Source organism: Pogona vitticeps, chromosome 2 (assembly GCF_051106095.1).
Source record: "Pogona vitticeps strain Pit_001003342236 chromosome 2, PviZW2.1, whole genome shotgun sequence".
Taxonomy (NCBI): Eukaryota; Metazoa; Chordata; class Lepidosauria; order Squamata; family Agamidae; genus Pogona; species Pogona vitticeps.
The window spans coordinates 29,743,949-29,770,392 of record NC_135784.1 but is presented as its reverse complement, the minus strand read 5'-3'; the positions used below and the strand labels follow the sequence as shown (position 1 = coordinate 29,770,392).

The following is a 26,444-nucleotide window of genomic DNA, read 5'->3' as shown; positions in this document are numbered from 1 at the left end:
TTTTGCTTTCATTTTGTTTTGTTTTTTTTCAGGCGTTGCCTCTACCAGTTTCACTTGTTTCCTGCACTGCCCTTTTAATATAAAACAGTAGTCATACAGAAGAGGGGAACATATCAGGCAATAACAAAATAACAAAAATAAAGATGATAAAAACATTGTGGCACCTTAAAAATAAAGACATTGCTATGTTAGGATCCATTCTTGATCATCCCAGAGTGCAGGACATGAAATAATAGGTTCAAGTTATAGGAGGCCAGATTTCAGCTGAATATCAGGAAAATGTCTTACCTGTTAGAATAGTGTGAAAATGAAACCAATTATCTCAGGAGGTGGTGAGCTGGAGGGATTCAAGTGAAAATTGGACAACCATCTGTCAGATCTACTTGGATTTGGATTCCTGCACCAAGCAGGAGATTGGACTTGAAGGCCGCATGGGCACCTTCCAACTCAGTTATTGTATAATTCTGTGATTTTAAAAGGGTCTACTTTCAAGCCATTTTGGCTTGTTTGTTCCCTAAAGAACCCCTAAAACTGCTTCAAAAAAGCAGGTGCAAGGTAACTGAGAATAAAATTTACTCCAAAACCAGGCAACACTACAATCAATGACCACTACGTCAATTAAAAAAAACAGTCCCACTGAAAACTTCCAAAGTATACACATTTATACGCACAGTAAATTAAACAAATGCATCCGCTGCTCAGTCATTTAAATTCAATACAACAGAAACAAAACAATTAACACTAATCTCAGTGTCATGATGTTAGCCACCACAGGGTAGATTCACTGACCACTTAGACACAGTACCCTGGCTTTTCTTGGTGTGTGTACTTTCCAGGAGGGTGCAGTGCGTTACTGTGTAACCTCTTCCCAATGGGTCTGAGCCTGTTTGCTCCTTCAGTGCTCCAGGGAGAGAACAAAAATTACAAGGGTGCTTGCTTGGGTCTGCAAACCAGTCCTGTAAGGTAGGAAACACCCACAAAGTATTCAAAATTCTGAGTGCAAGTCACCTTCTCCAGTACTACCAACCCCTTCATTTTCAGACTGCTCACACAGTTGGAAAATTTTTATTATGTTTATTTGGTACAAAAATGTATACGTTCAAAATTAAATGCAAAGTTTCCAAAAGAATTTTAAAAATCTATAGTGGTACCTCGCTAGACAACGACCTCACAAAATGATGAATCCGCATGACGACGAGGTTTTGCAATCACTATAGTGATTCGCAAAACAGTGATTCCAATGGGCGATTTTCACTTGATAGTGATTTGGTCCGTGCTTCGCGGACCATTTTTTTTTGCAAGACAACATTTTTTACAGCTGATCAGCAGCTTCGCAAAATGGCTTCCCTATGTTTTCAGGACCAATGCTTCGCAAGACAGCCATTTTTACAGCTGATCGGCGCTTCGCAAAATGGCTGCCCTATGGGCGATCTTCGCAAAACGACGATGATTTTTCCCTATTGGAACGCATTAAACGGGTTTCAATGCATTCCAATGGGAAAACAGTTTTCGCAAGACGATGATTTCGCTAAACAGCAATTTTCACGGAACGAATTATTGCCGTCATGCGGGGCACCACCGTATAACCAAAGATGAAGCATGCAAGGCTTATTCAGAGACTAGGCAATTGCAGGATAAGTCCTACATAAAATAACAAAGGCCATGGTCACACCAGTGAAATGTTTCCCTCTGCTACCAAGGCTTTTCTTACTTGTATTGCTTCATGGTCACATAGCATTTATAACAGGATGTGTGTCCCACATGACTTTTTTTGTTTCCGCAACAGAAACATCTTTAAATTTGATGCATTATTGCTGGCTACACTTTAGTTCCAGCATATTTCCCTTATGGGTTTTTTATGTCACTGGAGACGTTGACGTTATTTTTCCAACACACTGACACTCCAGCCGAAAGATAGTAGTGGTGGCAGCCTCCCATGTTGACTTTCCCTCAGGAAAGTTGTGGTACAGTCATGCACACACCCCGTAACGAAACAAAATGTCTTGCAATGTGACCAGAACAACAACAACAAAAAGTAGAAGCCTCCAGGGGCGGCAGGAAACGATGTGGTGTTAGGACAGTAGCAAGGTATTCAGTACTGGCTGTGCCTTGTCTGACCAAAATTTTATGATGTAAACTCAGTGGAGCATAACTAGAAAACATTTTGTTGGTGCAACCATGGCCAGACCTGGCCAACCTACACTTATATGTAGAATACAGTGTTGGTGTAACATAGTTCAAAAGCATATGCAGAATTTAGCATGTTTGTTCCTGTCGTCGTCACATATTGGTCCCTGCCCCTATCTGGGGTTTGGTACCATTACTCTTTTTTATTTAAAAAAAAACAGAACAGATGCTCCAGCCTTCATATCTAGTAAGCAGATTTTCTTCTTTCTTCCACAGACTTCCATCAGATACAAAAAGAAACCACTGTGGTGTGATAAAGGATAACATACGTTCTGACAGCTGTAGTGCTGAACATGTGTGGATCTGTCAAAGAGAGGCTTTATTGCTTTGATTTTGATATATAAATAATATGAATATTCTGTTACAGAAAAGGAACACACAATAAAAATCCTTGTTTAACTACTAGAGCCTAACTTCTAGAGCAGAAATACCTTCCTTGTAAAAGGAACTAATTAGAAGTAACTACAGTGGTGCCTCGCATAGCGAGGTTAATCCGTTCCGGATTAACCCTTGTCGCGAACACGGGTTCGAAAACACACGTGTAAGCTTGGACAGAGAGCAATCAGGAGTTTGCACATGCTAAAATGGGCTGAAAGAGTCCAATTCAGCCAGCCATGCTACAACACTCCTTCTCACAGGTCTGCCCACATAAGAACACCCTGGTACTCTCAGATATTATTGTGAAAAGGTCAAGTGGGCTTTGTAGTCTTTAGACTTAACTTGCACCACTGACAGGACTCTAAGTAAGCTAGGCCGAGGCAGCACTCTCAGATAACCCTATGGCAAGTGTACTGTTCAGGAAACCAATTGAGTTTTATAATCTTTATTTTATTAAAGAAAAAGCATGTTACTAAATATTCAAAGCCAAATTAAACCAAAACAAATAAACTAGCATTGTGCTGTTTAGTTACAAAGATGTAGTGAGGCAAAGAAAACATGAAAAATATAAAAGAGTTCAAAAACCTTATTAAAAATACAAAAAGACATTAAAAAGAATCAAAACAGTTCCAGAATAAGAAATCATTAGTAAAAACCAAAATAATCCAAGTTGGTTATAAAAAGGCTATAGTCCTCAGTGATCCTATAGAATAAAAACCCCTAAACAAAAGTAAAAATCCCTTATATGTCCCATAGTCCTTAGAAAAGAAAAATCCAGTAAATATACCATAGTCCTTACAAAATTACAAGAGCATAGTCCATATGGAGTATTCCAAGAAAAAGAGTTCATAAAGTATATCCCATAGAACAGTCCATAGAAAATAGTCCATGCACAGTCCTTTTAGGAAAAATCCCATAAGTCCAAAAGTAATCCAGCAAAGCATAGAAACCAGTCCATGTAGGTAGGCCACCAAACTCTCTCTAAAGACATCAGGGTAAGTCCCAAATGGCTGAAGTGTAGGTCACGAATCACTGAAAGGTCGGTCTTGGAAAGACAATGTCCATAGGTAAAAAGTTCCTTTTTCAAGAGTAACTGGCAAGGGCCTAATGCACCTTCCCACGATGTCATCCAATCAGAGTTCGTTACTAGGCAAACAGTCCTGTTGTACCACATGACTTCTTTCTCATACACAGCAGATGTTATTTGGGTTAACTGTGGTTTCTCAAAGAGTCACAACAATTCCCATCTATCTAATCACACAGAGTCCTTCTCAGGCCTTCAGAATAACATTCTCTCTGCTCGCCTAGAAAACAATTTGTCAGCATAGCACAGATACTATATACAAAGAAACAAAATGGAACCTCTCTGGCTCACTTCATAATTACAAAACCCATATGCCTTAAAAGATTTTAACTTAAAAACCCATCTCATCACAAGCCCCCTGAAGATTAACAAAATTCCTAAACAATTTAAGTTTTAATTTTGATAACTGAATAAGATGAGATGTCATAATTAAGCAGTAACAAAATAGAGAAAGATATTAACATGAGCATAAAGTAATACATTTTAAATATGGTTCTAAAATAGCAAAACAATTGTTACATGAGAACTATTATAATTACAGTATTTACCATACATGAGAGAAATTTGCGTTAGACACTTCTACTAGTCTGAAAAACAGAAGAATAAACAAGTTAGTATACTTATACTTATACACTCTGCATATGCTCAGATAATACTCTAGTCATCAAACAGTAAAATAGTGAAACCAGGGTTAACATCATAATAACTTGTTAAACCAATATACTGATATGAAGTAATAATAGTGAAAACACTCTATGTATGCTCAGGAACATTGTCATACAAAATATCAAGAAAATCAAATATCAGAGCTTTATCAATTCTAGCCATTTTCTCCCCTTGCATCTGCACTAAACATTCGAGATAAGCAATGGGGAATTAAAGCCTCCTTTCTAAGTAGATGTTTAACATCAAAATCATATTTTTGCAATCTGAAATACCACTGCATTAATCTTGGGCTTCGATATCTCTGCTTCTCTAAGAATGACAAAGCATTTTGGTCTGCTTGAATTGGATCAGGGCTGTAAATTACAAAGTTGCCTACATAGCCAATCACATAATATAAATCACCAAACAATTCATCAACCAATTTCTGAAAAGTAACATAGGTATTTTCCATTCCAGGTGCTAGTTTTCTGAGTTGGTAAATTCCCTGAGGGCAATTAAATGATGTATAAGGGCGATGTTCCTCTTTAATTAAAATCTGATAAAGCCCTCCTTTTATTCCAATCACGGAAATGTATTCAGTGTTTGCAACAATTTCTACCAACGTCTCAATATTGACTGCAATAAAATGTCCCACCTCATTAGTTTCTCCCGGTGAATTCGAGAAGACGTTTTGGTGATTAGCTAACACAGGCTCCAATATCTGTCCTGGGCCAAATTGATCAATGCCTTCACCCCTGGATCCCTGTATTGCTGAATTAGCTGTGCTATCAGGTTTGGTCACAAGAGGCCGCTGTTGCGTCAAAGTTCCCTCGGGAGTACTCTGCATAGCCTCAGAAACAGTATCAGCATTCTCACCACTTCCTTGGAAAATAGGCTGTTGAAAATAAGAATGGTCCCAAACCTCTGTTTTTCTCTCTAAAGATCTTTCTGAGAAGATTAACTGTGGTACTGGGCCAAATCTTTCAGATATGATTTCAGTCTCTGGAGAAACATCAGTACTTTGTAATCCCAAAAAGTTAGCGCTTCCCCCTTCATTGGTTGTGTTATAAACAGTCTCACAATCTGACAGGTTCAAATGCAGCTTTCTATCTTTAATCAAGTTTACAGAGTCATTTGTATTATTGCAACAATGTGAAAGTCCATGCTGCAAAACTGCTCCACTATCACCTCCTATGGCACTTGGCAATGACTCTGAGAAAACCTTCACTCCTCCAGCTTCCTCAGCTGACTTTTCCGGTACCTTGAGTAGGCCACCCCCTTGGTATATTTCTTTACTTCCGAACTGCCATGAAGTACACGGGGTCTCTGCCAACCTAACAGGGTCTGCTTCCGCTGTTCCCTCTAGGCTAAGAGAAGGGGGGTTGTTTGAGATCTGACATGCATCAAGATCTGCTGACACAAGTCCTGGCAAACCCATAGTCTCATCCGGAATTATTTCAGAACTTCTCACCTGTCCTGTGCTCTGAAAAAGAGCTGAGGTTGGTGCTGAGCTGAATTCCAATGCACTGCAATTCTCTGGAGCACTGCAGTTTTCCCTTGGGTCGCCCGATGTTAATTTCCTCAAGGTCCCTTCGCGGCAAATTTTCTCCTGCATTCCTTTCTCTGCGCGCGGCTCCAGGGCCTGTAAATCCTCTGTTTGGACGGGCGATGAATCGCTGTCTTCTCTGGAATGCTCCTTAGCATTCCACTGTGCCTCGTTAACTCTTTCCACACAAGCATCTTGCATCTCAGGGTTGCTCCCAATTGTTTGGAGCGTCTCATTGCAGTAATCCCCAAAGGAACCCTGCTGAACTTGGAAAAACTTTTGCATCAAGCCAGGTTCTGTGCTAAGAAAACGTTTTAAAAGGATGTTTTCCTGATAAAGCTCACGTATCAGGAAATCTCTTTCCCTAATTTTCTGCTTGGCTTGCTCGAAAAATCCCGAAGCCACTTCCAAGAGTATATCCACGGTATCTGACTGGTTTTTCTCCTCCATCTTCTGCTGGCAATCTAGCCTAGGCTAGGTCAGCAATAAAACCAAACAAAACTCTAATAATAGAAAGGAAAATCTAAAAATCTCCTCTGCACTTCTGACCAACTGCTGTCCCTTCTGCTATCCTAAGATAGGCGAGAGAACAAACAGCTGCCAAACCAAAATAAAATTAAAAATCTCTTCTGCACTTTCGACCAACTGCTGTCCCTGTGACCCTAAGGTCTGTGAGAAGACAGACAGCTGCCAAACCAAAATACTGAAAAATCCAAAAGGAAGAGAAAAGAAAAACTGTGATCACTCTGTGAACCCTAAAGTTACAGAGATGATCAATGACTGAACTGGGTGCAGATAGATACCTCTAAGATCATAGGGCATGACTCTAGGCCAAGCCAGATGCAACTAGGTACTCCTGACAGATCCTAAGATCGTAGTGGGGAGACCCAGAGCTAGTCTGGAACACGGCCAGGTGCTCCGGCAAATCCTAAGATTATAGGAGTACGCTTAGGCCAAAAAAAAAAAAAAAAAACCTGGATGCAAGTTCCAAAACAATGTAGCCAGAGTCATTTATGCAATCCTAAGATTGTGAAATGACCTGCTCAACTTGGGTGCAAGCACTCCAAAAATAAAGGACATGCATCTTGGAATTTCTTCACTACAACGTTGTAACAACCTGCACATGCCTACTGATTAAATCCAATTGTTTCCTAACAGTTTGCTTGTCCCACTGGGAATCTCTTTCTTAAAAGAGCACCCCAGATTCTAACACACATTACCACAGCCTGAAGATTTAACACCTCTCACCACAGCCTTTAGATCTAACTGCTGGCAAACAGCGTTTCCTAGGAAATTACTGTTTACACCCAGGGAAGCACCTAGCTCCTTGAAGCCTCAGTGTCCCACTGCAATCAAAACTTAGCTTGTGGATCAGAGTCACTCAAGCTGCCAGATAGAACAAAAATTGGTCATCCTGAGGTACTACAAAACCCAGCACGTGGTCCATCGCGCAGCTGCCACCATGTCGCGAACACGGGTTCGAAAACACACGTGTAAGCTTGGACAGAGAGCAATCAGGAGTTTGCACATGCTAAAATGGGCTGAAGAGTCCAAATTCAGCCAGCCATGCTACAACACTCCTTCTCGCAGGTCTGCCCACATAAGAACACCCTGGTACTCTCAGATATTATTGTGAAAAGGTCAAGTGGGCTTTGTAGTCCTTAGACTTAACTTGCACCACTGACAGGACTCTAAGTAAGCTAGGCCGAGGCAGCACTCTCAGATGACCCTATGACAAGTGTACTGTTCAGGAAACCAAATGAGTTTTATAATCTTTATTTTATTAAAGAAAAAGCATGTTACTAGATATTCAAAGCCAAATTAAACCAAAACAAATAAACTAGCATTGTGCTGTTTAGTTACAAAGATGTAGTGAGGCAAAGAAAACATGAAAAATATAAAAGAGTTCAAAAACCTTATTAAAAATACAAAAAGACATTAAAAAGAATCAAAACAGTTCCAGAATAAGAAATCATTAGTAAAAACCAAAATAATCCAAGTTGGTTATAAAAAGGCTATAGTCCTCAGTGATCCTATAGAATAAAAACCCCTAAACAAAAGTAAAAATCCCTTATATGTCCCATAGTCCTTAGAAAAGAAAAATCCAGTAAATATACCATAGTCCTTACAAAATTACAAGAGCATAGTCCATATGGAGTATTCCAAGAAAAAGAGTTCATAAAGTATATCCCATAGAACAGTCCATAGAAAATAGTCCATGCACAGTCCTTTTAGGAAAAATCCCATAAGTCCAAAAGTAATCCAGCAAAGCATAGAAACCAGTCCATGTAGGTAGGCCACCAAACTCTCTCTAAAGACATCAGGGTAAGTCCCAAATGGCTGAAGTGTAGGTCACGAATCACTGAAAGGTCGGTCTTGGAAAGACAATGTCCATAGGTAAAAAGTTCCTTTTTCAAGAGTAACTGGCAAGGGCCTAATGCACCTTCCCACGATGTCATCCAATCAGAGTTCGTTACTAGGCAAACAGTCCTGTTACATCACATGAATTCTTTCTCATACACAGCAGATGTTATTTGGGTTAACGGTGGTTTATCAAAGAGTCACAACAATTCCCATCTATCTAATCACACAGAGTCCTTCTCAGGCCTTCAGAATAACATTCTCTCTGCTCGCCTAGAAAACAATTTGCACAGATACTATATACAAAGAAACAAAATGGAACCTCTCTGGCTCACTTCATAATTACAAAACCCATATGCCTTAAAAGATTTTAACTTAAAAACCCATCGCTATGTGAAAACATCGCTGAACGGATCAAGAAAACCCAATGCGTTCCAAATGGCCCGAAAACTCACCGTTCAGCGTTGTTTTCCTATGGCCGGCAGCCATTTCCGCACCCTCCCCTTGCTTACCGAGGGCGCGAAAACGCTGCGCGCGGCCATTTTGGGGCTTCCGGCGGCCATTCTGGAGCCGCCGAACAGCTGATCCGCGGGTCGCAAAGCGGAGGTCGGTAAGCGAGACGCTTATCGATCTTCGCAATGCGAGTTTCGGCCATAGAGGCCATCGCTGTGCGATCGCAGTTGCGATCGGAAAAAACCCTCGCTATACGGATTCGTCATTCTATGGTGCGCTCGTTAAGTGAGGCACCACTGTACTACAATACAGCCATGCCTCGCAAGATGAAAGTAACTCGTTTCGTAAGTACCGCTGTCTTGCAAAATTTTCGTCTTGTGAAAAGCGGTTTCCCATAGGAATGCATTGCAATGCATTCCTATGGGAACCTCGCAAGACAAATGAATTATTTTCGTCTTCCGAGCCATCGGTCTTGCAAAAAAATCATCTTGCGAAGCACGGCCATAGAAAAAGCCGTCTTGCGAGGCACCACAGCGATCGCAAAAACCATTTGTCTTGCGGGTTTTTCATCCTGCGAGGCATTCATCTTGCGAGGCACCACTGTACCTGGAATACATTGCTTCAGAGTTCTAACAAAAAAGTAAATACATAATTCTGACAAAATCAACTATGGAGATTGTCCCCAAGTAGCATTCATTGCTTCAACCACACAGAGCTGTAACACGTACAACCCAATTTCTCTCGTTGTGGTGGGAACTGCTGGGATGAGCATATTATGATTACCTCAGCCTCTGCATGTGTTACAGGAGTGAGAAGAAAAGTACATGTGATGCTTTGTGTCACTTTTCTATTTGTCTACTGCATATCCAGCGTTCTGTTCTGGTGCAGCTGGAGCTGGCAAATGCATTTTCGCTAATATAAGCACATTCTGCTCCTCCACGAACCTGAAACCTAAAGAGGAACAAGACAAAAGTCCAAAAACTTCACAAAAATTGTAATTTTAAGGACTACCATACAATCTCATTAGATGACACATTCCAACTACCTGCCTCCTTACTAGAGAGCCAGAAGGCCTGTGTAATCTCCTTTCAGAATTGATGATACTCAGCTCTACATCTCCTTTCCACCTTCTGCAGGAGATGCCGTCCTGTCCCTCCAGCGCTGCCTGGCGACCGTACTGAAATGGATGCAGGAGAACGGGCTGAGGCTGAACCCGGACAAGACGGAGGTGCTGAGGGTGGGTGCCCCCACAGTGGGGGATTTGGGAAACTCCCTCTCCTTTGGGGGGGTGACCCTCCCTGCCAAGGATGGGGTCCGCAGTTTGGGGATCCATCTGGACCCGGCGCTCACTATGGAATCCCAGGTGGCGTCTGTGGTCCGATCCGCCTTTTTCCACCTTAGGCGGATAGCCCAACTGCAGCCCTATCTCAACGTGGGGGCCCGCACTACCTTGGTGCATGTGCTCATAATCTCAAGATTAGACCACTGCAATGCGCTCTACGTGGGGCTGCCTTTGAGGCTGCTGCGGAAACTACAGGTGGTGCAAAATGTTGCGGCCAGACTTCTCAGTGGTGTGAAAAAATACCAACACATTTCACCCACTCTGGCTGCTCTGCATAGGCTGCCCATCCGAGTCCGCATCGACTTCAAAGTGTTAATACTTACGTACAAAGCCCTAAAAGGCTTAGGGCCTCGTTACTTGGCGGAACGCCAACTTCCACCAAGTTCTACCTGTGTCACTCATGCGAGTCAGGAGGTGAGGCTGAGGGAGGCCCGGAAAGAAAAGACAAGAAATAGGGCCTTCTCGGCGGTGGCTCCTCGCCTCTGGAATAACCTTCCCCCTGACATTCGCATGGCTCCCTCGCTGAGTATTTTTAAAAATCAGTTAAAAACACTGATGTTCCGACAGGCCTTCCCCTCAGCCAATTCCTGACCGTTCCTCTTTTTATTTTTTCTCTAAGTTTTTCCCCTTACTTAAAATTGTTTTAATTATATTGTAATTATGCTTGCTGTAACCCGCCTAGAGTGGCCTTAAGTGGCTAGATAGGCGGGATACAAAATAAATAAATAAATAAATAAATAAATAAATAAACAAACAAACAAACAAACAAACAAACAAACAAACAAATAAATAAAGTCAGGAGTTTTGATGAGAAGGATAAAAATCTAACCAGTGTTTCCTTTCACATGGTTTCCAATAATAAAAAGAGTTACTTTTGTCATCGTTGTTGTTATTCTTATGATGCCAAGTTAATTCTAATTTGTTTGTTTGTTTGACTTTTATATCACCCATCTCGCAGCCAACATAATAAAAAAAAATAAAAACAGTAAAAATAATACCTATAAAAAATGAAAATTGAGCACATAGACAGAACATAAAATTAAATATAATTTAAGATAGTTTAAAGGCAAGGTGGCAGAAGTGATAATATAAACACTGAAACAACCACTGTGTTACAGTGTTACAAGGTCAGGGAAGGCCTGTCTGAAAAGCATGTTTTCAGTGACCATTTAAAAATTCCCACTAAAGAGACCTGGTGAATTTTGAGCGGGAAGGCCCAGTTTTTGATCTTCTCCTTCCGGGCCTATCTCAGGGTCAGTATTCTCAACCACCTGATCTGGGAAGTGTAGGACAGGCAGATCTTATTGGAAGGAGGCATTCCATTAGGTATCAAAGTCTCAAACTGTTTTAGTTTTTATATGCCTGCATCATCACCTTAAAGCTGGCACAGAAATGAACAAGTAACCAGTGCAGGGCGGCCAGAGTAGGGGAAATATGATGGTACAGTCGTGCCCCGCTGGACGATTACCCCGCTCTACAACGAATCTGCTTTACGTTGACGATGTTTTAAATGGAGTTTTTTCGCTGTGCGATGATCAGTTCCCTGCTTTGGGTACCGATTTTCATTTTACGATGATCAGCAAACAGCTGATCGTCAGGTTTCAAAATGGCCACTGGCTGAAGAAAATCCCCCCCCCCCCGTTTTCTAGGACAGATTCCTCGCTTTACAGGCACCAAAAATCGCTGCTGTATGGAGGATCTTCGCCTGATGAGCAGGTATTCAGCCCACTGGAACGCATTGAACGGTTTTCAATGCTTTTCAATGGGTTTTTAAATTTCGTTTGACAATGTTTTCACTCTACAGCAATTTCGCTGGAACGAATTAACCTCGTCAAGCGAGGCACCACTGTATTTCTTCACACCGCTCAATAGTCTGGCCACCATATTCTGGACCTGTTAAAGTATCTGTAGCAGCTTCATAGGCATCCCCATGTAGAGAGCATTGCAGTAGTCTAATCTCGAGACTACTAATGCATGGACCAGAATGGTGACGGACCTAGGTAGGGACGCAGCAGATCAAGGGAGGGATGCAGCTGGGTAATCCGTCTCAGGTGGAGAGGACCTCAGATGCCATTTGGGACTCCACTGATAGTGCCGGCTCCAAAAATACACCCAGGCTGTGAACCTTGTCCTTAGTGGAAACAGGCACCACTCAATGGAGGGGGAGGTCACCAATCTGCAGACACCAGAGGCACCCACACACAGGACTTCTGTCTTGTCCGGGTTCGGTCTTAATCTATTGTCTCTCATCCATCCCAGCACCGCATCCAGACAGCGCTCAAGGGATGGGACAGTATCCAGAAGGATGGAAAGAGAGAGAGCTGCGTGTCATCCACATATTGGTGACATGAAGCTCCAAAACACCTGATTACTTCCCCCAGTGGTCTCATATAAATATTAAATAGCTTTGGGAAGATAATCAACCCCTGAGGGACTCCACAATTAAGAGTTCAAGGCATGGGCATCATCTCCTTAAGCTGTACTCTCTGAGAATGATCCTCGAGGAAGGACCAGAGTCAGGACAAGGCCAGGTCACTGACCCCGGAACCAGAGAGCCTCCTCAGGAGGATATCATATATTGAGGGTTGCTGAAGGATTGAGGAGGAGGAGCAAGGGCATTTTGCTCCTGTCGGTCTCCCTCAAAAGGTCATCTTATGTGGCCATGAAGCTGGACTGGAATGGATCAAGGGTATCGGTCTCATCCAGGAGCGCCTGTAGCTGGTTGGCCACCACTGTTTCTACAAGGTTGCTTAGAAAAGGCACATCGGTGACAGGTCTGTAGTTGTGAATATTGTCTGATGCCAAGTTAGGTTTTTTTTAATGAATGGGCCTAATAAGCGTCTCCTTGAGGGCTCGGGGGACCCTGCCCTCAAGGAGAGACCCATAAATAATAGCAATGGCCCTTCCCAAAGCTTCCTGACATAAAGTATTCAGAAATACTGTACTAGCAGTGTACTAGTCCCCCCCCTTCTTGTGGCATCCTGACACTACACAACACTGACACTGCCCGACACTGCACAGGCTGACTTTCTGTCCAAGAGGAACAACAGAAAATCAGACTCCTGGCTCCTGACTCCACAGTGAGGTGCTCCAGCCTATGAAGTCTGGAAAGCAACAAGAAGGGCTTAAGCGCTCTAATTAACCTTTCAATATGAGAGAACCAATTTCCAGACCTCTGTTTGAAAGCAGAAAGCAATGGAGATTAAAGAATCAAAGGCAATGCCAATGGTTAATGCCTGGTCAAGAAGGCTCTGAACAGCATTAGCAGTGAAAGCACATGTATCAAAAAGCAGTATGTGCAGCTTATATACCACCCTTCAGCTATTAAAGCATTCTCTGGGTGGTTTACAATTTAATTATATAGCTACACATTGCCCCCCATCGCACCCCTATGAGCTGGGTACTCAATTTACTGACCCCAGAAGGATGGAAGGCTGAGTCAACCTTAAGCTGGTTACCTGAACTCATTGGGATCAAACTCAGGTCATGTGCTGCAGTACTGCAGTTTAACCACTGTGCCATGGGGCATCCTCTTTGCTGGATGATGGTTGGTTGGCTGGTGTGTCTCCCAAGACAGCTAAGACCTTCCCATAAAAACCAACCTTTATTTTTCTACTCTGCTTTACTCTTTCCCTTTGGACTCCATGTTTAGTCCAAAGAAGCATTGGGAGTTCAGACTTGCCAAAAGCCCTATGAAATGTCCAGGATATCCTTTTTTCTATTCTTGCCAGGTGCTGTTAAACAGGTAGCAAATGACACATCTGGTTTCTGAATTCTGAAATGTCTTTCTTGCAAAACACAAAAAAAGAGTCTAACCAATTATTGAAGGGGGTGCCATTGGTCCATCTCCAGGGCTGTCCTTCTGAATCCCTTTGGAGACCGATCCAGTGGTCATCAGAAGTTTTGTATCTTGCCAAGAAGTCCTTAATGAGGGAAAGAAATGCACACACATTACTATCATCAGTAGAGATGGGTGGCACAGTAGTGATGGGTAGTTTGGGGGGCAAAAAAACAAAAGGAACATGGTAGTTGGAGTCTACTACTGACCGTTCAATCAAGAAGATGCAGATGAAACTTCTGAAAAACAAATTACAGGAATTTCAAAGAAACACGACATAGCCGTGATGGAAGCCTTCAATTATCCTGATATCTGTTGGGAGACAAATTCTGCCAAACATAGACCATCTAAGAAACTCCTGGCTTGTGTGGCTGATTATTTTCTCGTACAAAAAGTGGAAGAAGAAACCAGAGGATTAGCTATCCTGCACTTGATCCTAACCAGTAGAGATGGCTTGGTGGAGGAAGTGGAAGTAAAACGAATTCTTAAGGGAAAGTGACCATGTTCTAACTTGAGTTTGTGATTTCAAAAGGAACAAAAGCAGAGTGTAGCTGCACGTATACGTTAGGAGTTAGGAAAGCAAATTTTAATAAACTCGGAACAGTGATAGGTAAGGTCCCAGGGCAGGAAATCCTAACAGAAAAAGGACTCCAGGATGGGTGAGAGTTTCTAAAAGAGAGTATATTCTAAAGGCCCAACTACAAACAATTTCAACAAGAAAAAAAGATGGAATCCGGGGGGTGGGGGGTGAGACCAATGTGGCTTCACAAAAAGCTCAGAGAGGATCCGAAAACAAAAAGGGACACATATAAGAAGTTTAAGGAAGGCCAGGTTGCAAAGGAAGAGTACAGACAAGTAGCAAAGAATTGCAGGGATGGCATTAGGAAGGCAAAGGCTGAGAATAAAGTGAGGTTAGCAAGAGATGCTAAAAGCATCAAAAAAGCATTCTCGAGATTCATGTGTAGCAAAAGACAGAGAAAAGGAACAGTGGCTCAACTACTCGATGAGGATAGGAAAATTATAACAGATGACAAAGAAAAGACAGAAATTATAACAGATGACAGAAATTCCTACTTCAGCTCAGTCTTCTGGCAAAAGACAGTCTATACTCCTCCAGGCAGATGTGAGGTACAAAAGGAGGAGATAAAATTGCAGCTTCAGACTTTTCAAATCCCCAGGGCTGGATGAGCTACATCCAAGGATACTGAATGGACTGGCTGAAGAGATTGCAGAACCACTATTATTTTCTTGAAGGCATAGGAAATGGGTGAGGCATCAGATGACTGGATGAGGGCTTACGTTGTCCCTATCTTCAAAAAGGCCAAAAAAAGGAGGAACCTGGGAACTACAGAGCACTCAGCCTGACATCAATTCCAGTGAAAATTCTAGACCAGATTATAAAGCAGTCACTATGCAAGTACTGTACCTTAAAAACAATGCAGGAATAACTAGAAGCCAGCATGGATTTGTCAAGAACAAATCCTGCCAGATCAATCTGATCCCATTTTTTGATCAGGTAGCTTCCCTGATAGACGGTGGGAATGCTTAAGCCATAATATATCTTGACTTCAGCCAAGCCTTTGACAAAGTGCCCCATAATGTTCTGATTAGGAAGCTAAGAGGTGTGGGCTGGATAGAACAAGTGTCAGTTAGATGCACAGTTGCTTACAGAATCATACTCAGAGAGTGCTTATCAATGGCTCCTCAAACTGAGAGGAGGTAACAAGTGGGGTATTCCAGGGCTGAGTCCTGTGTCCTGTAGTCTTCAACATACAGGGAATACTTATCAAACTTGCGGATGATACAAAATTGGGTAATCATAGCCAATTATGCCTGCCATATATTTAAATCAACAATTTTGGTATTATATTCAGCAAGAGTATTTCTAGTTTAAAGGTTATATATCCTTGTGTAATTTCTTACATATCTTTTTCATCTATCTCCAAAGTCATTTTACTCTGTCACGTATCCACCACCTACACAAAAGAGCGCCTGAAGGCGCTGACAGTATTTTTAACATGAATTTCTAATCTCTACCACCCTTTTTGCCAGTTTTAAAATGCCATCTATAGAACATCTTTGACACATTTTCTCTCAGGTTTACTGATTTAATCCATCTATCCTTATCATTCAACATTCGAATCCAATCATCTGTATCTATATTATAGCCAACCCTTTCGTCAGAGCCCTGGGGATTCCCTCTGCTCTCGCTGGCATTGCTACGCCTCGTCCCAGATTGTGCGCCTTCTTACCTCTTCTGAGAATTCATATTTATTTCCCCCAAAAGTGGTGTTAACCACATAATGCCTTTCACTGTACACTTCCAAACAAAATATCCACATCTTCTAATCAAGAGAAGGCATTTTGGGAGCACACTGTAAGCTTACTCAAGGCTGCTGCCAATCTCACTGTACTCACCATCTCTTCCTGGGAGTCAACCACAGTTAAGGAGGCATTGAACGCTGAACAGTTGTTCTTGCTAGACTCCCAGTCTTTTTCTTCATCGGCAAAATAGTAGCATCTCCTTCTGTATCCAACCCAGCCATCAGGACAGGAGAGCACTAGAACTACAGGATCAGCAGGCGATGGTGGTTGTCTTCTTTTCCACAGTGCTAAGAGGGCTTTCAAAAAGTAATAGAGATTATTACCTACTCCGGCTATACTTTCAAGTGAGCCCTCTTCCTTCCTTGTGAACAGACTTGTCAAAATAGCAGGAAGGTGAAAATAATATGCCACTTCTCCAGCTACCAGAAATATTGCTTCTTAGCAGCTGAAGTTATGATTTATATTGAAAAGTAAGTTTGGCAACGTGGATGATCACTTCTTTTTCAGAGGGACTCGGCATCCAATCCTTAGCATTTCTATATAATCTTGAGAAGATTCTTTGACCAAAATCCTTTTAGTCCGCAAGAGCATCACACAATTGGTGTAAATTTAGGCAGCATATGTCATTTGGAAGATGAGCAGCCGCAGGTATTCTTGATTTTTGGGCAACACTATTATAAACCATTGGCTATTAGCTTCTCAGTTCTGGTGCCTCTGCTCTGGAATATTTTTCCTATGAAGGTATGGCTAGTATCAACATTGCAACTGCTCCACCACAAACTCAAATGCTTTATGTTTACCAAAGCATTTTAATAGGCTTTTTGCAGTTCATTGGTTTCTTTCTTTTCACTGTTTCTCTTAGCTTTGATTATAGATTTTAGAGTTTTTTGTTTCAGATATAATCTTTTGCTACATCTGTAAACCATCCTTGTATCCATAAGAATGAATGGTAATTAAAAATGTTAACTAAATCATTTTTAATCTGCTAGCAATGAAGGTACAGTAGTGCACCGCATAGCAACAATAATCCGTGCAGCAAAAATCACTGCAAAGCAATTTCGTCGCTATGCAAAAATAAAAAGCCCATAGGAATGCATTAAAACCCGTTTAATGCGTTTCTATGGGCTTAAAACTCACCTTTAAGCAAAAATCCTCCATACGGCAGCCATTTTCGCTGCCCGTTAAGCGAGGAATCCAGGCGAAAACACAGCAGGCGGCCATTTTTTTTACCCGGCGGCCATTTTGGAACCACCAATCAGCTGCTGGAAAATCATCGTTATGCGATAATCGGTAAGTGAAACAGCAAACCTATCATCGCAAAGCGATTTTTTCCCATTTAAAACATTGCAATGCGATCGCTTTTGCAATCGCAAAATCTTCATCACTATGCGGATTCATCGTTAAACGGGGTGCCCATTAAACAAGGCAGCACTGTATTACCTTCTCATGACTATACCTCAACAAGTTGCCATTGCTGTTTAGGAAACAGCCTGTATTTGATGTATGCATGCTGCATCAGCATCACAAGACCATTGTGGGAACCAGAATATATTTGGCCCAAGCATGGGGATTTTGCTCTGAACGTTAATGTCTTTACAAAGATCTACATAGCAGTTTTAGCCTTCCACAAGAGCAGATGTGGCTTTAAAAGCAATTTTAAATTTGTTTCTGAAACTAAGATTGGGTACAACAGGGTGACGAAGCATAAAGATGAAATGTAAATCTTAATGTGATCTTGCTTATAACTGCGCAATTTTACAAACATCTCTGTGAGATAACAGGCTATGGTCTTAAGCACCCTTATTTGGAAATAGGTCCCAGTAAAAAAAGTGGTTCTCAGTTCTGAATAAACATGCTTAAGGATTATATCCTAGATAGGGAAGAGTCAGACTTTCAGATGCTTTGGATTACAACTCCCAGAAGCCCTAGTGGTTGGCCACCTTTGCTGGAGTCAGTTAGAATTGTTGTCCAAAATATCTGAAGGGGGGCAAGTTTGGATTATCTACCTTCTGGGCTCTTGGAAATGCTGACATTAGCGTGATTATTTTCTTCCACTGCTGGCATTCTGTCCACATAGACTTAGTAACTCCACTTCTGCAACACACCTTAACCTTTGGAGCTGTAGCTATTCACAGATGCCTACTGGCCTATCATAAGGACAACACACAAAAGCTGCCTTTACTGGAACATGGTCCTGTCACTAGCAGAGGAAAACAAGACAACAATCAAACACAAAACCCAGCAGAATGGATTGATGCAACTTTCCACTCACCCAATAACACAATGATGACGATGATCAGCAGGATATTAAGTATGCAGCTTCCTAGTACTGGAAGAAAAGAAAGGGAAAAAGTGAGCTGCACCCGAGTTGTCACCTGCTGCAACCTTGCAGAGGAAAATAATCTATCAAAACTTGCCGAAGTTCAGTGGGATTCCAGATATTTCTTGCAGGGAATCCACGCGGTGTGTGAACCATATCCACATTGTACCTGTATCTAAGGTGAGTCTATCCTTTTCTTCTGTCCCTTAACAGGGAAACTGAACACACTGCTGTCAGGGTAATTGGAGCAGTGGTGGTGATGTAACCACACAAAAGCTTTAGTGAAGCCCGCAGTTCTTTGGAAGATAAGCCTCCTGGGCATTTGCTTAACACAGACACCACTTGTAGAGGAAGGCACTCATTCACGAAGAATGAGTTTTCCAAGTGAGCTGTGCTGAAAGACATGATACATAAAGCAACGTTGTGGGATAAATCAAGCCATGGCTTCCTGCCATTAATCTCAGTTTCATGAGAATGGGTTGATAGTAATAGTTTGCTCTGAACCTTCTGGGCAGGAGCTTTTCGTCCTATTGCTTCTCCAGGGCTCTTTGGATCTAATTACAATGGGGTCTTGACTTGAGAACTTAATCCGTATTGGAAGGCGGTTCTCAAGTCAAAAAGTCTGTAGGTCAAGTCTCCATTGACCTACAGTGCATTGAAAACCGATTAATTCCGTAACAGGAAGTTTTTGTTCCATTTTGGTTTTTTTCTGGTCTGTAAGTCAATTCTCAGGCTGCAAGTCAAACCTAAATTTTGCGGCCAGAGAAGTCTGTAACTCAAAAAGTCTGTAACTCAAGCCGTCTGTAAGTCAAGGGTCCACTGTAGCTCAAACCTAACACGAGTAAGGCTCAGAATCCTTGGTCTTCACGGACAGCCCCAGCAACATTCTCCTTATAGCCTTCTGGGAATGTGAGTAAGTGAATATGGATGTACTTAGATGTGCACCAGAATGTGAGGATGAGGACAGCCTAAAAGGCACTCCACAGAGTACACCATCTACTTCCATGGCTGAAGACATTGAAGGACAGATGCCCACCTTTAGGGGAGAACCTAAAGGGACTGTGTTTAGAAGAGCAGGGGCAGAAAGGACAAGAAAAGAATGAACCATCAGAGGGAGAGGGGATAAAGGAAAAGGGGGGGAAGGGGACAGTTAGAAACTTAAGTGAAGGAAGCATGTTGGGTGAAGGAGAGGAAGAGAAAGGTCTATAGAAAGCCACCTTACTGGGGGAGATGGAAGAAAGAGAACCAAGGAGAAAGCTAAGAGAGTGGCAGTGATGTGAGGCACTGAGAAGGGAGAACAGACCATCCTGGGAAGCCTTGGGGGGCAAGCCAATTCAGACGGAGGATGAGGCAAAACCTGGGCAAGTATGGGAGCCATGGGTGGGCTGGGTTTTCCACCCTCCCCAAGAAAGTATGCCTCAGGGATCAGGCATTCCCCTGAGGTGGGGTTACAGAGACTTGAGTTCTACCCCTATGCAGATAGAAGGGGATCTATTATGGTTCAATGAGAAGGAAAGATGCCCAACGCCCCTGAGGCAAGAGACGAAATCTTTTGTTACTACTGAAGGGAATAAAGATTTTATGTCAAAGAATAAAGGCTTTGTGTTAAAAAATGTAGACATCGCTGAGTTATCTCACCAGACAGATCCAAATAAGGGAGAAGAGGGAACTACACAAGATCACACAGAAATCTAATACAGTGGTGCCTCGCTTAACGAGTGCCTCACTCAACGATGAATTCGCATAACGATGGCCTTTGCTGGAAATTTTGCCGCCTCACCTAACGATGTTTCCTATGGGGGATTTTCGCATAACGATGTTTGGGACCTTGCTTCACTTAACGATGACAGTTTTAGGTCCCCTGTTTCACTTAACGTTTTTTTTACAGCCATGTTTTCGCTATTTTAAAAATATTCTAAAATGTTTTTAAAATGTTTAAAATGCTTGGAATCGTTAGTGCACCTAATAAAACCTTCGTTAAAGTAATTTGGCTTCGTTCTGCGTCTTTTTGAATTTTTGGTGATTTTTTTCACCATTGAAATGTATTGAATAGGCTCCTATTGGAACGGATTAACCGGTTTTCAATGCATTCCTATGGGAAATGGTGTTTCGCTTAACGATATTTTCACATAACGATGTTTTAATGGAACCAATTAACATCGTTATGCGAGGCACCACTGTACTGCTCTACGTGTACAGGAGCAATGTGAACTGGGATTCTTCAATGTGTAAGGCTGGACACAGAAGGCAGCTTAAAACAGCTGGCAGCCATTTGAGAAAGGCAAGTCTTCCCAAGATAAAAAACAGCAATGGGGAATTTTTGGCCCCCCAGAGGTTTGGCAGTCATCCCAAACTCCCTTAGAATTCGCCATGTTGGACGAGGCTGAGAATAGCAGCAGGCCTGAATACCTGGAAGGCCTAAGGTTCCTTTTCCCTGATATAAACACACGCCTTTTGTTCTATAGTTGCCCTTCATTGAACAGGTTTCACCACAAAGCCTCCTGAATTCAGGAAAAGTGCATTGATCCTATGTCTCTCAATAATGTCTTTCAAAAATCTCCCAGCTCTTGTAAATGTGAATTATTAGACTTGGCACTAGGGGGAACCAAAGCTATGTCTCCATTAATCACTACTCACCATATGCAGGATGAATCCAAGTGGCTCCTGCTTTGGCTTTACTTCCTGTGGTGTTTTCAGTAACTGCCCCATTCTCCACTGCATGTGAATCCAGTGGAAAAGATTCCTCTTTCTTTTCGGTTCCTTTTATATCCATTACATCTTTTTCACCAAAACCCATCTCTCTCAGTTTCTCAATGCAGTAAATGCTGCTGTTTGTCAGATGTGCAAAAGAATCCTGGTCTCTTCAGGAAAGTGTGCTGCCTCCCCTCTCCACCAACCCCCCCCCAACTTGCAGGATTACAGATCCACGTGCAAGCTGATCAAAGGGTGGGTTGGGCTAAGAAGGATCAACACCACCTTATGGTCACATCATCAGGATAACGATGGAGTTAGGCGAGGTGGGGAAAACTTCCTGGATTGGGGTGCATGACATATCGACACCACGCGCAATGCACATTATTGGTCCAGTGGGTTCTCGCCGTGGGCAGTAATCGTGGTTTTTCCCTGAAAACCAGTAAAATGGTGCTTCACAGATACGCCACAGTTTCCGTTTTAAACTTGTCTGTGATGCCACTTTGACATCTGGGGTAGGGAGAATCTCTGCAGATGTTGAAGAATAAGCCTCTAGCTGTGCTACATTATTTCCCCATCAAGTAAGCGTCCCAAGATTCCCTGTGGGGAGAGAAAAAAGTATTAACAACTCCTCTACTCTGAAAAACAAAAGTTTAACAAGTGTCCAGGTCTGCCTACTGCCATTTCTTTCCTCTCCTGGCGCGCAGGGAAGTGCGGCCGGAGAGCCTCCTCTAATGCAGCAGACAAATAAAACAGTAGTACTGTACCTACCTTCTCACCCGGGCTAGTTTTTCTTCTTATACTGTATTTCTTGTCCCTCTTTCCAGGCATGCACACGGGTTCCCTCCGCCAGCTCTCCTTTCTTTCTCCTAATCGTGTGTTTTCGCGTTTTACGACCCTGCTCAGCGGCTCTCCACAGTTGTTACAAATCTAGACTTTCGGGGACAGACATGGGAGTTGGGGGGGGGGGCTTCGTATTCGGTCGCCACCAACCCTCAGACTCCTCCGGACACCTTGCAGAGAGAGCGTCAGCGCCCAGGCGAGCGGGAAGGGCGGGACTAATGAAAAACTTTCGAGATTCGGTCACCATCACGCGCGACTCACGTGAGGGCCTGCCGGGTTCTGGTAATCGCCGGCCGGCTTCCCTTCACTCTAGCAGAGAGCACCGTGGCGGGCTTGAAATGAGCGGGCTCAAAACTCCTAATTCATAAGGAGAAAACGTTCCCCAATGAGGAGAATGGTGCGTGGGTCGGTGATGTGTTTTTCCCCCCTCCTTTTTTATATTCTCTCAGCTCTGAATGAGGCAAAATCCCAAAAAAGGAACAACAACAACAACAACAACAACAACAACAACAACAAAACACGTGGCACCTTAAAAACTTACATGTTAGTGTGAGCTCTCGTGAATCATTTCCGCTTCGTCGCAACATCCTGCTGGGACGGGTTGGAATAATCTTGTTGAGCTACACTGTTAATTCCTTAATAGAACAAAGTGTTTAAAGTGTGTGGGGGGGGGGAGGCAAAGTGTACATTTATTCTCCTTTCTGCCATCTTTTTAGATCCAAGCCCTACCCCAAAAATAAGCCCCAGTGAAGTGAAACCTCCGCCTTCCACCATTGTGCAGCAACCAGAAGATGACATGACTGTATTTGAATAATGTTGCACATTTTTAAAAATCCCCAGAAAATAAGCCTGAATGCATTTTTGGAGCAAAAATTAATACAGTATAAAACCCTGTCTTATTTTCAGAGAAACCCGATACAGTCACATTTTTGCTTCAGGGATAGTCAGATTAAACATTTCCCAAGCAATTTAAGAGAGATTAAACAAAAAGGGAACACAGAAGAACACAAGATTTTCATGTTTCCCTCTTCTGTTTTAACAAAAGATTCCTATTTCAGAGCACTTATTTGGAAATCAACAGAAGAACATGAAAGCAAAATGAACAGCTTCTTCTGTATTTTTTCCCTTTCGTTGAAAATTCCATTCCTAGTAGCCATGTTAGTCTGTTTCAGCACGTACAACAAACACAAAACAAACAAAGAGTATTGTGACATCTTACAGGTTCAATCCTAGAAATCGTCCACACGTGGGGTAAACATAAAGCTGTTTCACAAGGGTGCCATTTTTGAACAGAGGAAGGATGGGATGTGGATCTGGGAGAGAACTAGACACATCTAGATGTGCCTAGCCTAATTTATTGCATGCCAACAATGTTTTGAAAAGCACAATTACAAGCAGTGGTTTGGCTCAAGCCAAGGTGCTCAATTCAAATAGAAAACCATGGCCCAAGTGAAAACTGCTTCTCACACCCTGTCATCTGGAGCCATCCTGGTAGTTCCCTTTTCTAGAAAGTGTCTGTTGATGAGATTTTCACTTGCAGAAATACTCCCACAAGTGGCTTCTGTTAGCAAGTGATAATATAGGGTTCCATATATGGAGGACCATTAAGAGGCTCAGCATCTATGCCTCAGCAATTTTTGTGAAAACTAATCCTGTGTTGGTGCACTCAGGAAAACTGCAACACAGTGTACGCAGACACTTGAATACTGGGAGCACCATGTTGGAAAAATCCAAGAGCAGCCCCCAGGGAACAATGAGGAATTGAACTGTTCACCTCTGGCTCCATAGCATGGTGCCTATACAGTACCACTGAATTATCCAGCCAATTAAATGTGTACTGTATATCTCAAGCCGATTTTTTAAAAAATACAGTCTCACAGTGCACCTTTAGTATCTAGTTCCCCTATTCTTACTGGGAGTTAACTGCTAGGTCAGGGTGCAAGCTTGTCATCATTTATGTGAAAAGGGGCAGGTTTGTAAAGACTATGAGGAGGTGCTGATAAGTATTCAGCCTTTCCCAGAAAAAATTGAGGTAGGATGCTATAAATTGTAGTGTGTATTGGCCAATTTGTCTGTATTCAGTGACGAAAAAATCAGCTACCTATGGTTTTAACTTATCTTTCATGTTCAGGTCCAAAGTGAAGATGGCGGCACCTCCAGAAATGTTCGGTGTGGAAGAGCATAGGACCATAATCAAGTTCCTGTTTCTCCAAGGGAAAGGTGCAAAGCAGATCCATGCTGAAATGTCACAAACTGTGGGTGATAGTGGCCCTTCATATGCAACAGTTAAACGTTGGGTTGTCAATTTTAAAACTCCCCATTTTGATGTTGAAGGTGAGAAACTCAGTGGAAGGCCTGCTTCTGTCTCTCTGCCTGCAAATGTGAAAGCAGTCTATAACATGATCATGGAGTACCGCCGAATATCAGCCAAAAGTTTTGCTATATATATCTGAGAATATCACGTGAGAGAGTTGGTGCCATTATTCACGACGACTTGGAAATGAGAAAGCTGGCAGCAAAGTGGATCCCCAAACATTTGACAACCGAACAGAAGAGGAAACACATGGAGTCATTGGTGGCTGTTTTGGAACATTTTGCAAGAAATGAGTCAGATTTCCTGGGCAAACTGGTAACTGGTGATGAGACATGGATCTAGTGTTATGATCCTGAGACAAAGGAACAGTCTAAGGAATGGAGGCACAGTGGTTCCCCCAGGCCAAAGAAGCTCCGAGTGCAAAGGTCAGTGCAACAGTTTGTTTGTTTGTTTGTTTGTTTGTTTGTTTGTTTAATTTCTATGCCAATCTACCCAGAGGTCTCTGGGTGGCATAGAAAATAAATAAATAAATAAATAAATAAATAAATAAATAAATAAATAAATAAATAAATAAATAAATACTGTTGCCATTTGCTTCTGCACTGACCTTTTTTGGGATAAGAAGGGAGTTCTGCTGCTGGACTACCTCCAACAGGGATCAACCATCAATCGAAAATATTACTGTGCTTTATTGACAAAGTTGAGGCAAAACATCAAGGAAAAACATCAAGGAAAGCTCTCCAAAGGTGTCATCCTGTTGCATGACAACGCCTCGTCACACACTGCAGGTGAAACAATGGCAAAACTGACCTCCTAAGGCTTTCAAGTGATGCCCCATCCACCCCATCCTCCCGAGCTGGCTCCTTCTGACTATTATCTGTTCCCCAAACTCAAAAAACACCTAAAGGGACAACGATTTGGGAGTGTTCTGGAGGCAACTAATGTTGCAAATGAGTGGTTACACCAGCAGTCGGAATAATTTTATTTGCAGGGACTTAAGAAGCTGCAGGACAGATGTCACAAGTGCATTGACTTCCTGGGGGAATACGTAGAATAGTGTGGCAGTTACAGCTTCCTAGCTCATTTTTTTTCTGGGAAAGGCTCAGTATTTATCAGCACCCCCTCGTAGGGCTAACCCTGCCAAAGAAGTTTGATTCTGCTATTAGGCAGCAATTGCTGGGTGTGAGGAGGGGGCCCCTTCTGCATCAGCTGTTCCACCTAAATTGTCCCCATCTCTCTCATTTGACACATGGGGAGGAGCAATGCTTCCATCCTGCTCATATGCGCCAGCTGGCATTTTGCCTAGTTGTCTTAAGAGCAAACAACCCTGTTTGAAAGAAATTTTTTGATACAGGAAGCAGACAGAACAATGGCAAGTCTTAGTCATGCATTCCTGTGGTCATGGAGTATGTGTTGCTTTCGTTACTTGGGGGATGGTGGCACTGCAGCTCCTGCACTGAGGATTGCTGGGTCAACATCAGCTGCAACCCTTTTCTGAATTTTCAGAGCCAAATGGAGACCCAAAGGCAGAACCTTGTGATGTTACAGAAGGTGGGTCCATGCAGGACTTCTAGCAGAAAGAATTCTCATCCCCTGGAGAACTGCACACAAAAATGATGGAGTATTGTTGCAAGGCTTGCTCGCTCTCTGTGTGGTTTTCCAATCTTTTTCAAGTTGTGACCCTCTTTAATTATAACCAGGTAACCTGTGACACCTCTCCGCATCTGTTGGTTTCCCGAAGGGGCGCGCTCTGCACTGCACAGACAGTGCTGCAGCATGGGTGCTGGGCCCAGTCTCCTTCAGGAGGGGGAGCATTGTATTGCAAATCAGGTCTAATCACCTGCTAACCTCTCCCTTTATTCTTAGGAAAGACTACTTTCCTGGCACTGTGGCCATTTTAAGGGACAAGATGTATATTTTAGTTAATAGATCAGCAACTTCATTCTTCAGTTCCTTAATACAGTGGTGCCTCACAAGACAAAAATCGTCTTGCGAGGTTCCCTATGCTTTGGTCTCAAAAAAAAAGTCTTGCGAAGCACGATCACAGAAAAAAATGTCTTGTGAGGCATCATAGTGATTGCAAAAACTAATTGTAGGTTTTTCGTCCAACAAGGCAA

At 42.5% G+C, this 26,444-nt stretch overlaps 2 protein-coding genes across 6 annotated transcripts in view; one reads left to right on the top strand and one right to left on the bottom strand.

Moving 5' to 3' along the window:
• The window catches only part of LOC110090481 (killer cell lectin-like receptor subfamily F member 1), a 48,279-nt gene extending 45,721 nt beyond the window's left edge, over window positions 1-2,558 (top strand). For 2 of the 3 annotated variants that reach the window (XR_013542727.1, XM_020814106.3), the window contains one exon: window positions 33-2,558. Coding sequence is in view for 1 of the 3 variants with exons in the window: in XM_020814106.3 (XP_020669765.3) it covers window positions 33-78 (46 nt within the window). In the remaining 2 variants the exon portion in view is untranslated. The remainder of the gene's footprint in view (window positions 1-32) is intronic. The other variant, XR_013542728.1, reaches the window with a different exon arrangement.
• On the bottom strand, window positions 645-22,314 carry LOC110090485 (C-type lectin domain family 2 member B). 3 transcript variants are annotated; one of them, XR_012083408.2, is made up of 7 exons: window positions 21,942-22,303; window positions 21,117-21,770; window positions 18,432-18,488; window positions 16,253-16,455; window positions 13,813-13,919; window positions 9,438-9,605; window positions 645-956 (listed from the first exon to the last, which is right to left on the bottom strand). XR_012083408.2 is itself a non-coding variant. In XM_072989128.2 (6 exons), exons 2-6 carry the CDS (start codon window positions 21,274-21,276, stop codon window positions 9,494-9,496), a joined length of 630 nt encoding a protein of 209 aa, XP_072845229.2. In that variant the 5' UTR covers window positions 21,277-21,770; window positions 21,942-22,314; the 3' UTR covers window positions 1,050-9,493. The 3 variants fall into 3 exon arrangements, 2 of the variants coding, with proteins under 2 accessions (XP_072845229.2, XP_072845228.2); XM_072989128.2 differs by lacking the exon at window positions 645-956 and having other exon boundaries at window positions 1,050-9,605; window positions 16,253-16,446; window positions 21,942-22,314; XM_072989127.2 differs by lacking the exon at window positions 645-956 and having other exon boundaries at window positions 1,050-9,605; window positions 21,942-22,299.
• Window positions 22,315-26,444: the final 4,130 nt, after the last annotated feature.